At 43.8% G+C, this 14,452-nt stretch overlaps 1 protein-coding gene across 7 annotated transcripts in view; it reads right to left on the reverse strand.

The window, feature by feature from the left end:
• Positions 1-10,658, reverse strand: part of atp2b2 (ATPase plasma membrane Ca2+ transporting 2) — a 169,634-nt gene extending 158,976 nt beyond the window's left edge. For all 7 annotated transcript variants that reach the window (XM_056275412.1, XM_056275411.1, XM_056275410.1 and 4 more), the window contains exon 1: positions 10,460-10,658. In XM_056275412.1, the coding sequence (XP_056131387.1) occupies positions 10,460-10,658 (199 nt within the window). The remainder of the gene's footprint in view (positions 1-10,459) is intronic.
• Between the last annotated feature and the right edge of the window lie 3,794 nt (positions 10,659-14,452).

Raw genomic sequence — 14,452 nt, forward strand, 5'->3', positions numbered from 1 at the left:
ATAGTCGCCGCATTCATGTGTTTGGAAAAAATTATACAAACAAGGCTTCTGTTGACACAACTCGATTGGAATCCCATATAGATCTAGCTCATTTTGTTAGCTCGTTTTGTTAGCTCGTTTTAGCTCATGTTGTTGAATCCATCGCATTTGGGTCACAGATGCTAACAGTCTGTTTGTTTGTTTGTTTGTGTTTAGCGCCAGCAAAGATTCTGCGTCACTTTGAACAGTGCATCATTTCGTGTTGCACTTCTATTGGTTGGTTAGGACAGTGTTTCCCAACACAGTTTTTTCATCCCAACACAGATTTTCTTTGCAACCCTGAATAGGTACCTGTTTGTAGTTATTCAACCAATCAGCAATGAATTATGTCAGATTTTGCACACCTTGCATAATTAAGTGCTGTGAGATGATGGTTGACTAAGTACAGGCAGGGCTACCTATACAGGGTTACAATGAATATCTGCAGGATAGGGGGTCCTTGAGGACTGGGTTGGGAAACACTGGGTTAGTAGACGTAGGTCGTAGCAGCAGTCACATTGTGAGATGGTCTTCCTAAATTTCGGACAAGGTCAGACTTTTGTCCCTGGTTTTCTTCAGTTGCAAGATGGAAATAACGGCCATCTTTGAACCTGTCTCACAGTGGAGCCACAACCAAAGATTTCGCCACGTTTAGTCATCTTTCGTCTGAGACGGCCCAAATTCACATATGCTGGCCTTCAGCCAGCATGGATGGATAATAATATGTGGGTATGATTTGAAGGAGGGTTAAGGAAAAACTACCAGGAGCAGGTATTTTTAGGTAGAACGTGCATAGGAGAAAGCATCCACCAGCTGTCCATCTACATTTTTTAAATTTGTATGACTGATAAGACTGACTCACTGTAAATCCACATCACCTCACTTATCCAAAGCCCCCAAGAAGAGTGGAGTATCACATGCTCAAAATACTGAATGGTTAAAATGTTCAAACAACCAAACATGCACATGCTACAAATCAACAAAAACTAAGACATAATTAATCCATAGCACACACACTGTGTGATATCCTGAAGCTTCTGGATAATCAGGTCTTTGTTAGAACATTCATTAACTCTTTATTAGATGTTTTTTAAGTATTTATTAGAAATTTATTAAGTCTTTCAGACTTTCATGTACATTGACAGATGTTCTCTGTGGTTTCTATTTATTTTGTTATTTTGTGGTCGTAGGAGACAAGATGGGAACATGGAAAATTGTTTAAAATCATTCATATGGGTTTTTGCACAGATAATAATCAATTCTAAAACAGTAAAATGTGAAGACGTCTTCAAGCGACTTGAGATGTCTGGCTTCATCACTCAGCATTACAAGGTGCTTCATACGGCTTGTTGTGTCATGGAGTGTTTGGAGCTGGCAGGGCTCATTATGTGAGTTTGCCTCAGCGTGTGTGCTGGTGGGGCATTCTGCACTGATAACACTCCACATTCAAGCTATTACACCACCCATCAGAAAGAGAAAATTAATTTATTTGTATAAAAATTGTGATATTCTGATCTTTATACGAAATTCAACTTCATTTGAGTTTTATTGCTTTACAGCAGGTGGGTGGAGTTAGTGGGTTTGTGTTTTGATGAAAAAGAGTGACAAGGAGATGACTAATTAATGATTATGAAATTCCTATTTCTACTTGAAATTCAGTTTCATTAATGCGTTACTGCAGTGCTCCAAGGATAAATCCATTCTTATGCTGGAGCGGGAGTAAGAGAAAACGGAATAGGTCACAGCACAAATGGTGTTAGAGTCAAGAGAGCAAAATTGGAAATGAAAATGAGGGCATGAGAGGGTTCATAAATCACAAAAGGAGGAGGAATACTTCAAATTGCTCAAGTGATTCTAGTCAATCACTGGGAACAGAGGAGACGTATATCGTTGGGATGAAAGCCGTGACAAGAGAAGATGGGATTTTCAAGGACCTAAATGAACAAGACCCCAAGACACTTGAACTCCTTCACTTGAGGCAACACCTCATTCCCAATCCCGACGGAGCAATCCACCATTTTCCAGTAGAGAACCATGGCCTCAGACTTGGAGGTGCTGACTCTCATCCCAGCCATTTCACACTCAGCTGCAAACCGCCCCAGTACACGCCAGAGGTCGGATTCTGATGAAGCCAACAAGACCACATCATCTGCAAAGAGCAGATATGCAATTCTGAGGTCCCCAAAACGGACACACTCCTCACCTTGGCTGCGCCTTGAGATCCTGCCCATGAATATCACAAACAGAATCAGAGACATGAGACAAACTTGGCGGAATCCGACTCCAACTGAAAACATGTTCAACTTTGTGCCGAGAATGCGGATACAGCTCTAACTTTGGTTATACAAGGACCAGATGGCTTGTAGCAACTGCCCTGGTACCCCATACTGCCGCAGTACCCCCCACAGAGTGCTCCAGGGTACATGGTTGTAAGCCTTCTCTAAGTCCACAAAACGCATGTAGACTGGCTGGTCAAACTCCCACGCCTCCCTCATCACTTCCGCAGGGGTAAAGAGTTGGTCCGTTGTTCCACAGCCAGGACGGAATCTGCATTGTTCCTCCTGGATCCAAGGTTCGACAGTCATACAGAGCCCCCTTCCAGCACCCTAGAATAGACTTTTCCAGGGAGGCTGAGCAATGCGATGCCCCGATAATTGGAGCACACTCTCCGGTCCCCTGTATTCCCTCTCAAATTATAGTCCCCTTCTCTATGCGAGTATATTTTTTTGTGTATTACTGGGTAGTAGATTGTTTCTTGCTTTGAACATTATTTGTGCGATGTTAAATTCTACTAAATCCCTGAACTTCAAGGCACTTGACTTTAAAACCAGCTTTTTGGTGTGTTCACCTTATCCTAGATTGTTGACTATCCTTATGGCTCTTTTTTGTAGTATACATAATGGTTGTAGGTTGGTTTTGTAGGCATTGCCCCATACCTCCACATAGTAGATCAGATATGGTAAAATAAATGAACAACACAGAGTGTACAATGATTTATGATCAAGAATGTGTCTTGCTTTTCCCATGATGCAATGCTCCTTGCCAGCTTAGCTCGCACATATAATGTGAGGTTTCCAGCAGATTGTGTGGTCTAGTATCACACAGAGGAATTTATTTTCATATACTCTTTCTAGTTGGACATTGTCTATCACCGCTTTTACTTTGGTGTTTATTTTATGATTTCCAAACAACATAAACTTTGTTTTGTCCTGCTTTAAGAATAATTTGTTTCTGTCAAACCATCGTTTTAATTTTTCCATTTCTATTGTGGTCACCTCCAAAGGCTGCAGTAAATCCCACCAGAACAAAATACATTTGTGTTATCCTCAAATAAAATACATTTCAACATTTTTGATATCTTGCATATATCATTTAAGTACAGAATGAACAGTTTTGGACCTAAATCCGACCCCTGGGGTACACCACAAGTAATATCCATGCATGACGATGACTATCATTACAATCTGCTGCTTGTTACCTAAATAGCTTCTTAACCACTTCTGCATCACCCCTCTGATACCACACCTTTCCAATTTGTCAAATAATTATTGTGATCAATAGTGTCAAAAGCTTCTTTTTTTTAGATCTATAAATATTCCCACAGCAATTTTTTTTTGATCTATGCAATTATTTATTTCTTCAATTAATTCAATGAGTGCCAGAGATGTTGATCTGTTTGGTCCAAATCCGTACTGGCTATCGGTCAGCAGATTGTGCTTCTCAATGGATTTGTCTAGCAGCAATAACAGTATTACTTTTGTGATTTTCATCTTGCTATGAACTTTATAGGATTGAAAGAACATGTTATAGATGTGGGTTAGTAATTTTGCAAAACCATTGATTACTTTCTTAACTACTGTCATATCAATATCATTCCTGTCAGTACTCACATTTGTTTACAACGTCCATGATCTCCATCTCTTCCACCGCTCTAAGAAAAATGGAACTTGGATTTCTGTCCCCATATTCACTGTCATTCTCCTCTGTGATTGTTTGTGTGTCATTGATTTTTCCTGCCAGTTTTGTGCTCACAATTACTAAGAATCTGTTGAAGCCACTGACCACATCTTCCATGTTATTTATAGTCTTATCATTATCTGTAAAGTACTGAGGGCAGCTTGAGCTGTTTCTAATAATACTAGTCAACACATTCCATATACCTTTGGTGTTGCTTTTATTGGTCTCTAATTCTTTCTTGTAGTATTCCTTCTTGCATATCCTCATAATGTTTGTTAGCTTGTTTTTCTATTTTTTGTATTTCTGCTTCAACGGTTCTGTGCTTTATGAATTCTTTATAGAGCTTTGTTTTATGACAAGTGTTACGTAGTCCCTTTGTGATCCATGGACTATCTTTATATTTCTGTTTACTGTTGAATTGTTCTACTGGACGGTTTTTGTCATATAAGTATTGAAATATGTTTAGGAATGCATCATTAGCTTTGTCAGTGTTTTTTCTTTGTAAACAATACTCCAGTTGTGTGTTAGTAATTCATTTTTGAAAGCATTCATGGATTCCTCTGTTCTTAATGTTGTTGGGAACTTAGTTCTTTCTAAAATTACAGTCATAGACAGTAAAAACTGGTAGGTGGTCACTGATGTCATTTACTAAAAGCCCGCTCTCACTGTGTCCTTCTATTGTGTGTGTGAATATGTTGTCTACTGAGGTGGCACAGTGTGGTGTGGTTCTGCTAGGTCTAGTGATTTTAGGATATAAACCCAAACTATACATTGTGTTAATGAACTCTTGTGTTTTATTGTGCTTATTTGGACTTAACAGGTCTATACTGAAATCCCCACATATGAACATATCCTTCTTCTAGCCAGTCGTTAAATATTTCAATATTTGATCCTGATGATCTGTATGTACAACTTACGATTACATTCTTCTTTTTTTCCATACAGACTTCAATTGTGATACATTCCAGCACATCATCACCAGTGTTGACATAACTTCTACCATCTTGTAATTGAGGCTGTTGCTCTCATACAAAGCACCCCCCCTCCATTTTTGTCCCCCCTGTTCTTGTTAGACAGTTCATATCCAGTTAACTCAAAGTCAACACCTTTCTCAGGGTAATCCATGTTTCAGATACAGCTGTTATGTTGAATGCATTCTTGAAGTGACTTAGACATTCTTTGATCTTTTGGAAGTTGGCATACAGGCTTCTGCTGTTAAAGTGGATAACTGAAATTTTATGATCTGAGTTGACTATCATGTTAAACTGATCATCAGTGTAGTATAGACAGTTGTTGTTGATGATGTTGAAGAAATTATTTTCTGGGTTGATATAGTTTTCCATATCCTGCGATTTGTGTTCGGAATATCCGAACATCTATTTTTATTCCTTCTGTCCATGTTCTCCAATCCTTGCTGTTAGCTGATCATCAGTGTCTCCAGCCGGAGATGAAAGACTACTGTCTGATCTGCTCATGGTTGTGTAGAATGTTTTACTTTGCATGTTGTATTGATTGGTGTGTTGAACCTTGTTGTGTTGTTTAGTACTCACTAAGAAGAAGAAGAAGGAGAAGGAGAAGCTGTAGTAAGGTGGCAAGAAGTGGTATCAACTAGTTAAACTGTATGAGGTAGTAGTCAGAATTCATATCTTGTTCGACTGTAATTCATATTTCAACCTGAAGTCCGGATGTTCTGTCTTCCCCTTCTGGCAGCGAGAGTAATTACTTCTCTTCTTTCAGCGCTCCAACGAGGAAAAGCTACATCTATGGTTATCCGTGTTTGTCTTTGACGTCGATTTCTTTTCTTTTTTTAAATTTTAATCCTTCCTCTGAATGCCGAGGTTTTTTTTCTTCTCTGGAGCATCAGAAACATTTCCTGGACACTTCTTAGGGTTTTCAGCCATAGCTTCCAAGCCTGGAAGCTTTCTGGCCCAAAGCCGTGAAGGCAAGCCAATTAGAGGCATGTGAACAAGGCAATGGTCTCATGGAAGTTCAGCTCTGGCAAAGCAATCATTTGATGGCTGACATAAAACGCATCACTACCCATCACTTCCAGTGCAGGAATGCAGTGCAGGAATGTCGCCCCAGACTAGGGCTGCAACTAACGACTATTTTGATAGTCGAATAATCTATCGATTATTGAAACGAATAATCGACTATTCGGATTATGAATCGCACAATTACTCAATGGCTCTTATTTAGCCATCAGCTTTTAAATTTAGCTTGAGGTTGTTTTAGGCATGTGATAACTAAAAGTAAAGACAATAAAGATGAATACGTCATTCAAAAATACATATTTTAATGAAATTTCCTGCTGATACAAAAGATAAATAAAAATTCCTTTCCAATATCAATTTTTTCTGTCAAAATTTAAAACCAAGGATAAGCAAAGTAGCAGCAATAAAATAAAACAAAACTACAGCAGTTTTCCCTTTATCAAATAAATCAAACAATCCATCTAAATTTAAAAGAAATAAACAAGAGGGCGTGAATGTCTACCTGGGCCATGCTTCATCACGGATATGATAATGCTACTATAATCCCGATTTTGGGATAAACGGCAGAATTTTCAGTTTCAAGAAACGAATTAAGAGTCTTTAGGTTTATGATTTAATTAGCTGGATAACATACAACACGCGTTAAAATCACACACAGAATTTAACGAAACGAATCATTGTAAGACTGGCATTTAGGAAGGAACACGTTTTCAGCATTTAAGAGACCAACAAGACCCGTTAAGTCAGCGGATCTCAGACTCGGGCCTGGGGCTCCCTGCGTATGTTGGCTTTGGTTCCAACCACAATTGGCTATCTGATCTTTTTAACAATCAATATGTGTGGTCGAAACGTTAACCGAGCTTATGACTGAATAGCTTGCCGTTGTATTTTTGGAGCATCGTTAAGCGAGTGCGCGAGTCTTTACCCTTTAATATGGTTAGGACACATTTGGAATGTGAACAGGATCGTTGTGAATAATACGTTATTATTTGCTAGCTACTATGTATGTTCAATGCCATTAGCAATTCATTGATCAAGAGAAAATGTATTTCAAAATAGAAAACGTTACAGCTCATAATGTGAAGTAACATGGCTTTTAACATTAACTAGCTAGTTAACTAGCTAACTAACTTACCGAGACGAGTCTTCATCGCACAGAGAGCCAACGTGCCTCCTCTTCAGATGCTCCAGCATAACGGATGTGCTCCCATGCCAGGCAAGGTCAGCTTTGCAAATGTTGCAGTTTGCAACCTTTTTGGCTGAGTTGAGAGTGAAATGCTCCCACACTTTGGATGTTTTTGGTCGCGAAGGTGTTGCCGTTGCTCTATTGTTCAATTAAGTCCAGTAAGCGGTAATGCCTGCATCATGTCAGAGCATTGAGTCGGCGCAAAAAACACGCGCGATGACGTCACCCAACTAACCGACAATTAAATTCGTTGGCAACTAATTTGGTCATTGATTTTTGTCGACTACGTCGATTATTCATTGCACCCCTACTCCAGACAGCAGATTTTAAACTCCAGTATACTGCGAAATACAGGGAGATTTACCTGGTGGTGATAGGCATACTCATCATTGTGTGAACTCGCTTGGCAAGGGCTTGAACATCACTGACATTCATTTATATGTAAAAGTCCCGCATTCCAGCTTTAATATCTATTCAACCATTTGCATTTAGCAACTTTATACTGAAAGTATTCATTTTGTTATTTAAACGTATGCTGCAGGTAATAGGGCTGTGTACTGGCGAGAATCTGGCGATACAATACGTATCATGATACAGGGGTTACGATTCAATATATCGCAATATATTGCGATACTGTAAGAAAGGTGATATATTGCGATACTGTAAGAAAGGTCATATATTTTGGTTTCATAGGCCTGTGTTCTTTGTGCTTATGCTACGTCCTGTCTCATTTTACATTGTTGGGTTGGAGTGGAAGAGTCAAATGGCTGAAGATACGTAGATTACAACACTGTTATCTAGCAGTCGTGGGGTTACACACAACACAAAATATTTGTCACAAACCTTTACATGTAAACAATTAAAAATGGATATGGTGATTTTGAGAATGGATACAGTATCACAAAGATAATATCGCGATATTAGGTGTAGACTACTAACTTGACCTAAGAGTCACGCTATTGGACAAGAAAGCTGCGAAATATAATATTTCTGTTTGTCAGCCTATCATGTTTCAGACGCCTTCTGATGTCATCAAAGAGCCTGTGTGAACTCTCGTCCGTGCTCCTGATGTCAGTGGATGATGTCAACATGATGTCATGTGTTGGATATTCACTAACAAAGTTCCTCTTTTCTCATTTACAGGGTGGCATGGTTCAGGAGGTCGTTCAATCCCCAGCTCCTCCAGAGAGCATGTCAAAGTGTCCTTGAGCAAGACAATCACTGCGTTTACGTGCAGAGTTGAGTTGAGCTACGGTTATAGCTCGATTAGCCCCTGTAATTGGACTACTGTCATTGTCCCAGTATACAAGAACCGGAGGAGAATCGATTTATTGACGGAAGTATGTCCGACCCTGGTACGGTAGGCGGCAATATGCCCCCTTTCAGCTGGTTGCTATTGGACCTTCTTCCACTTGACCTATTGCGTCACATACCAAACAAGCGACAAACAATAGTTCGCCATTCCACATTCTCCTTCCATCCGTGTACTGTAGGATATTCAACTCCTTTAGCTGACACAACATAAAGTTTGTCTCCTCATCTGTCCAGAAATGCATGGTTCTTGCTCTTGCAATCGTCATGTTGCTACTGTTGACACTACGTTGTTCGACTTCCGGGTGAAAGACCGCTGCGGGAACTATTGATCATGCGCAGAATGCCTAGACCAGTCTGGGGGGCGATTGAAGTGTATACATGCCAGAGTAAATTGATCCCCAACTGCATTATCTAGGTGTGTTAGTCTGACTTTGAGAAATTCGATTTAGTACAATTTCAGTCAGACTAACATGTTTACATGTATTTTAAAAGTACAGTTTTAGTCGGACTAACACAATAAATCCACTTTTTCTAAGCTCATGTAAACGTACTGACTGAACCCCTAAGTGCTCCTGACGAGCAGGTTGGTGCCTTGCACGGCAGCCTCCAACATCAATGTGTGAAAGGGTGTATGAGAGGTGCACACTGTAAAGCACTTTGAGTAGTCGGTAGAGTAGAAATGAGCTACCGTCCATTTACCAATAAGTCAGTTTGATTTTAAAGAAAACATCCAGTGGTCGGTCAAGATGTCAGATTTCAATGTGGGTACGGGTACATCAATTCAATAGTACGATCCTGAATAAGGATTTGACTAACAACATAGGTTATGTGATGAAACAGACATGTTGGCCCCTCTCCGATACGGTGGGTTTTCAAACCCCCCCCCCCACGGCCCCCACGTTACTATTCTATGATCCCCTTTTCTTGTGCACTGGTTTAATCAAAAACTACAACAAGATTAACAAAATAAACAACAATTAAACTCAGCAACATCACCCAACAAACTGAGTGGAAACAAGGAAGGCCTATGAGTTACGTGCACAATCCAACATTCCACACAAAGCCAAACCTTTGGAAATGAAAAGGGACAATAAGAAATGCTGCTGGTTTTCCTGGTTCCCAGTTCAGTCGGCTCTCCTGATTTGAGTCCGGCCCGCATCAGGAGATGCCACAACGCTTCAACCCTGCCTCGCTTCCCCCGAGACCGGCTCTCTAATGACGTCACGCCTGATTGGCTGTCAGGTCAGCGAGTGAGCTGGGGTGGGGTCTTTTAAAACTGCCCACTGAGAAATCCTGCATACTGAACAGGTCAAACACTGTAGTTGCCCGACACGAGATAAGACAGTCTTTATATGGAAACTACATGCCCCGTCCTGGTGCCGCGCTCATGTGTGTGTCTGCAGCTGGTGCACGGTGTTTTGTCTGTGCACGCTTTTAAAAAATTATTTCACCGTCCCGTAAATGTGACATGGAAATTAAATACAGAATCGATGCGTAGTGCAACAACATATTCCATAATACATGCCATGAAAATTCACTTAGATTTCTTCCCCTGGTGTTCCCTGAGACTTTGTAATATCACACATGACACATCATAAGAGGCTGTGCGCACGCACACACACACACACACACACATGCACACAAGCATACACACACGTACATGTGTGCATACGGTAACAGAAAAAAAACACATCATAAGCTATAAAACACACATGCGCGCATAAGTACATGACTATACACAGGCACACAAACTTACACATACAACCACATAATCCCACAAAACACATACATACACATGCGCAGACACATGAAAACACACACACACGAACAGACACACAGGAGCAATGATGTACACATGGTACACACACACACACACACACACACACACATAAATATACCCACAAGCTCAAAAAGAGGTGTACCCATGTACACTCTGTAAAACACACACACACACACACACACACACACACACCAGAACAGTGCGACTCACCTTCCGTGGGCGAGGTTTTCAGCCGTTTGCAGAGTCCCTCCACGTCCCCGTAGTCCTCCTGGATCTTCACCAGCGCCTCCGTGCTGCGCAGCTCCATGAGCGAGCGCAGCTCCATGAGGGAGCAGCCAAAGACAGCCGCATGGCTGCTCTCCTTTCTTTGGTTTTTGGTGTAGAAATCGCTGTTGGACATGTCCCCCATGACGGCGGCCTGTCAGCTCAGTCTAATGTCAGTGTTCGTTATTGCTTAGAGGTGGATCGCAGAAAAAAGGCTGACGGAACAGAAAGATGAGCTCAGTCTCATCCCAAACCAAGAACAACAACAGAAAAAAATCCCAAACTGGAATCAACAGCCAGGAAAAAACCCAAGGACACTCTCAGAAGTGGAGAGGAGGGAGAAAAATCCAGAGGGGAGAATCAAACGAAGAGGCTCTGCTCCGGTTCGAGGGGAGATTATCGGACGAGTGAAACCGTCAGAGAGGAGAGAAAAGCAGGAGAAGATGAGGAAGAAGAGGAAAAGAGGAGGAGAGAAAGGAGACAAAGAGAGGCCGAGAAAGAAGAGGGGAGCATCCAGGTGGTCCTGAGGAGGGCAGGGATGGTGGTGGCTGCGGGTCCGGCTGGTCTCCGGCTCACGGCTGCAGACCGGATCGGCTCCATGTGAGGCATCCCATCGCTGCTGCTGTGCTGTTTACCGCTGCTGCCTGCGCCTTGCTCTCTACATGGTGTTTCTCCCCATCACTGCTGCACAGACAGAGGACAAGAGAGACAGCGGGGGGGGGGGGGGGGGGAGAGAAGGATGAGCGATGTGATCTCTGGGCAGAGGAAAATGCGGCGGTTAGACCGTCTCTCCTGGCTGCTGCAGTAACTGAGGCTCTCTCTCTATCTGCTGCTGATAGCCTTTCACTGAGGCCGAGAGAGAGAGAGAGAGAGAGAGAGAGAGAGAGAGAGAGAGAGAGAGAGAGAGGAGAGAGTCAGAGAGACAGAGAGACAGAGAGAGAGAGAGAGAGAGAGAGAGAGAGGAGAGAGTCAGAGAGCGAGAGAGAGAGAGAGAGAGAGAGAGTCAGATACAGAAAGCAAGAGAGAGAGAGGGAGGGGGAGAGAGTCAGAGACAGAAAGCAAGAGAGAGAGAGGGAGGGGGAGAGAGTCAGAGACAGAAAGCAAGAGAGAGAGAGAGAGACAGGGAGAGAGAGAGAGAGAGAGAGAGAGAGAGAGTAGAGGATGCTCTTTTCTGGTGCAGAGCGGAGAAGAGAGGAGCTCTACGAGGTGTGTGTGGTGTGTGTGGTGTGTGTGTGGTGTGTGGTGGTGTGGTGGTGTGTGGTGTGTGTGTGGTGTGTGTGTGGTGTGTGTGGTGGTGTGGTGGTGTGGTGGTGTGTGGTGGTGTGTGTGGTGTGTGGTGGTGTGTGTGGTGTGTGGTGGTGTGTGGTGTGTGTGTGGTGTGTGTGTGGTGGTGTGTGGTGTGTGTGGTGTGTGTGTGGTGTGTGGTGGTGTGTGGTGGTGTGTGTGGTGTGTGGTGGTGTGTGTGGTGTGGTGTGTGTGGTGGTGTGTGTGTCCACTCTGAGAAGGAAAGGCAGTGCGTAACGCTGTACTGTCACAGAGAGGGTGGAGGTGTTCAGAGCTCTCTCTCTCTCTCTCTCTCTCTCTCTCTCTCTCTCTCTCTCTCTTGCCCCCCCCCCATCCCTTCTGTCTCTTGTCTAATGAAGCGGGTAGGAGGGTAGGGGCTCTACAGACTGGATGTGAGTAGATTCAGGTCATCCACAGTAGGCAGCGCTTCTGCTGGAGTATTTACAGTATTTCACATCAAAGCGACTGAACGTGTTCAGCTTAATTAAACAAAAAAAGAAAAAAGAAAGAAAGGAAAAACCAAGACTCCACCCCTCCACCTCCAGACAGCCGTGCTCAAAACAAACACACACCATGGCTGAAACATGTCAGGAAAACGAAGGAAACCCAAATTTCCGCTTTCCCCGCAAACCAACCCGCCTACACTACAGCAGCCAAGACACAGGTCTAAACACACACACACACACACACGCACACACGCACACACGCACACACACACACACACACACACACACACACACACACACACACACCAGCAGCCATGGCATGTCGCCCTCTGATCTCCTCTGGCGTGCTCTGAAGGAGGTGCTTCATTAATATTAATACGCACAGCAAAGCAGGACAGTGTGCTGCGTGGTGCAGCAACTCACACGTCCCGCTACTGGATCCTGTTCTGCAGAACCACCTCCGTCAGGATCCTGTTCTGCGGAACCACCTCCGTCAGGATCCTGTTCTGCAGAACCACCTCCGTCAGGATCCTGTTCTGCGGAACCACCTCCGTCAGGATCCTGTTCTGCAGAACCACCTCCGTCAGGATCAACCCACCAGACACACAGGCGAGCTGCGAGCACAGGGTCCGGGTGTTTTTTCCCCGTCTCTTCCAGATTCTACACAGAAGCCCTCTTAAAGTGGAGCAACACTGAAGTGGCGCTGCAGCAAAAAGTACGAGACGTGTCAGATGTTGGTCGTGCAGTTTGAACACTGCCTTCTTATTCGCCGCGGGACACTTTCCAGAACACATCGACACAAACAGCGTTTAGCGCTCAACGCCAATGCAAATGATAGGATTCTCACACCACATGTAAAACTGCTGGACTGTTTTCCATCCATCATCCATCACCCAAACCGCTTATCCTGCTCTCAGGGTCGCGGGGATGCTGGAGCCTATCCCAGCAGTCACTGGGCGGCAGGCGGGGAGACACCTGGACAGGCCGTCACAAGGCCGACAAAAAACACACACACACACACACACACACACACACACACACACACACACACACACACCTAGGGAGAATTTAGTACGGCTGAGACACCTGACCTACATGTCTTTGGACTGTGGGAGGAAACCGGAGCACCCGGAAGAAATCCACAAAGACACGAGGAGAACATGCAACCTCCACACAGAGGACGACCCGGGACGACCCCGAAGGTTTGACTACCCCAGGGCTCGAACCCAGCACCTTCTTGCTGTGAGGTGACCGCGCTAACCACCGCGCCGCTGTGCCACCCTGGGAGATTTTTTTGAAATTTTTATTCTAAAATTCATCTTTTTGTAAACCTAACGTTGCGTGTGATCTCCTTTTCAATAATTAAAAATGGTAATGGATTACATTTAGATAGCGCTTTATCTAGACACCCACCACGCCTCACAGTGAAGGAGGTAACTCACCTCAACCACCACCAATGTGCAGCATCACCTGGTGACGCATGCCAGAACACTCACCACACACCAGCTTGCGGTGGAGAGGGAGGAATCACGGAGCCAGTTACATGGGGGGTGATTAGGTGACCAGGTGGAGAGAGCAGGTTGGGAATGTTGCCAGGAAACCGGGGAACCCCCTACTCTTTGTGATAAGTGCCATGGGATCTTTAATGACCACAGTGAGTCAGGACCTCGGTGCAACGTGTCATCTGAAGGTCAGCATCTCCTACAGCACAGTGTCCCCGTCACTGCACTGGGATTTTTATTAGGACCAGAGAGAAGACTGCCCCCTACTGGCCCATCAACACAAACTCCGGCAGCAAATAAGTTTTCCCAGGCAGCCTCCCATCCAAGTACTAGCCAGGCCCTTACCTACTTAGCTTCTGTCACTTGGCAGAGCCTGGGTACATGTTGCTATGGCTGCCAGCAATTACCCTGAGCCACTGCATATGTGTGTGTGTGTGTGTGTGTGTGTGTGTGTGTGTGTGTGTGTGTGTGTGTGTGTGTGTGTGTGTGTGTGTGTGTGTAAACCGTATTATATAGGTAATTCTCTTAATAACGCTGCACCAGCTGGAGCCACTTAGGGGAGGGGGAGAGAGAGAGACAGACAGAGAGAGAAAGAGAGCGGCAGACAGAGAGAGAACGACAGAGACAGACAGAGCGATAGAGACAGAGACAAAGAGAGAGTGACAGACAGACAGACAGAGAGACAAACAAGAGAGAAAGAGACAGAC

The sequence above is a fragment of the Lampris incognitus genome, chromosome 2 (genome assembly GCF_029633865.1).
Source record: "Lampris incognitus isolate fLamInc1 chromosome 2, fLamInc1.hap2, whole genome shotgun sequence".
NCBI lineage: Eukaryota > Metazoa > Chordata > Actinopteri > Lampriformes > Lampridae > Lampris > Lampris incognitus.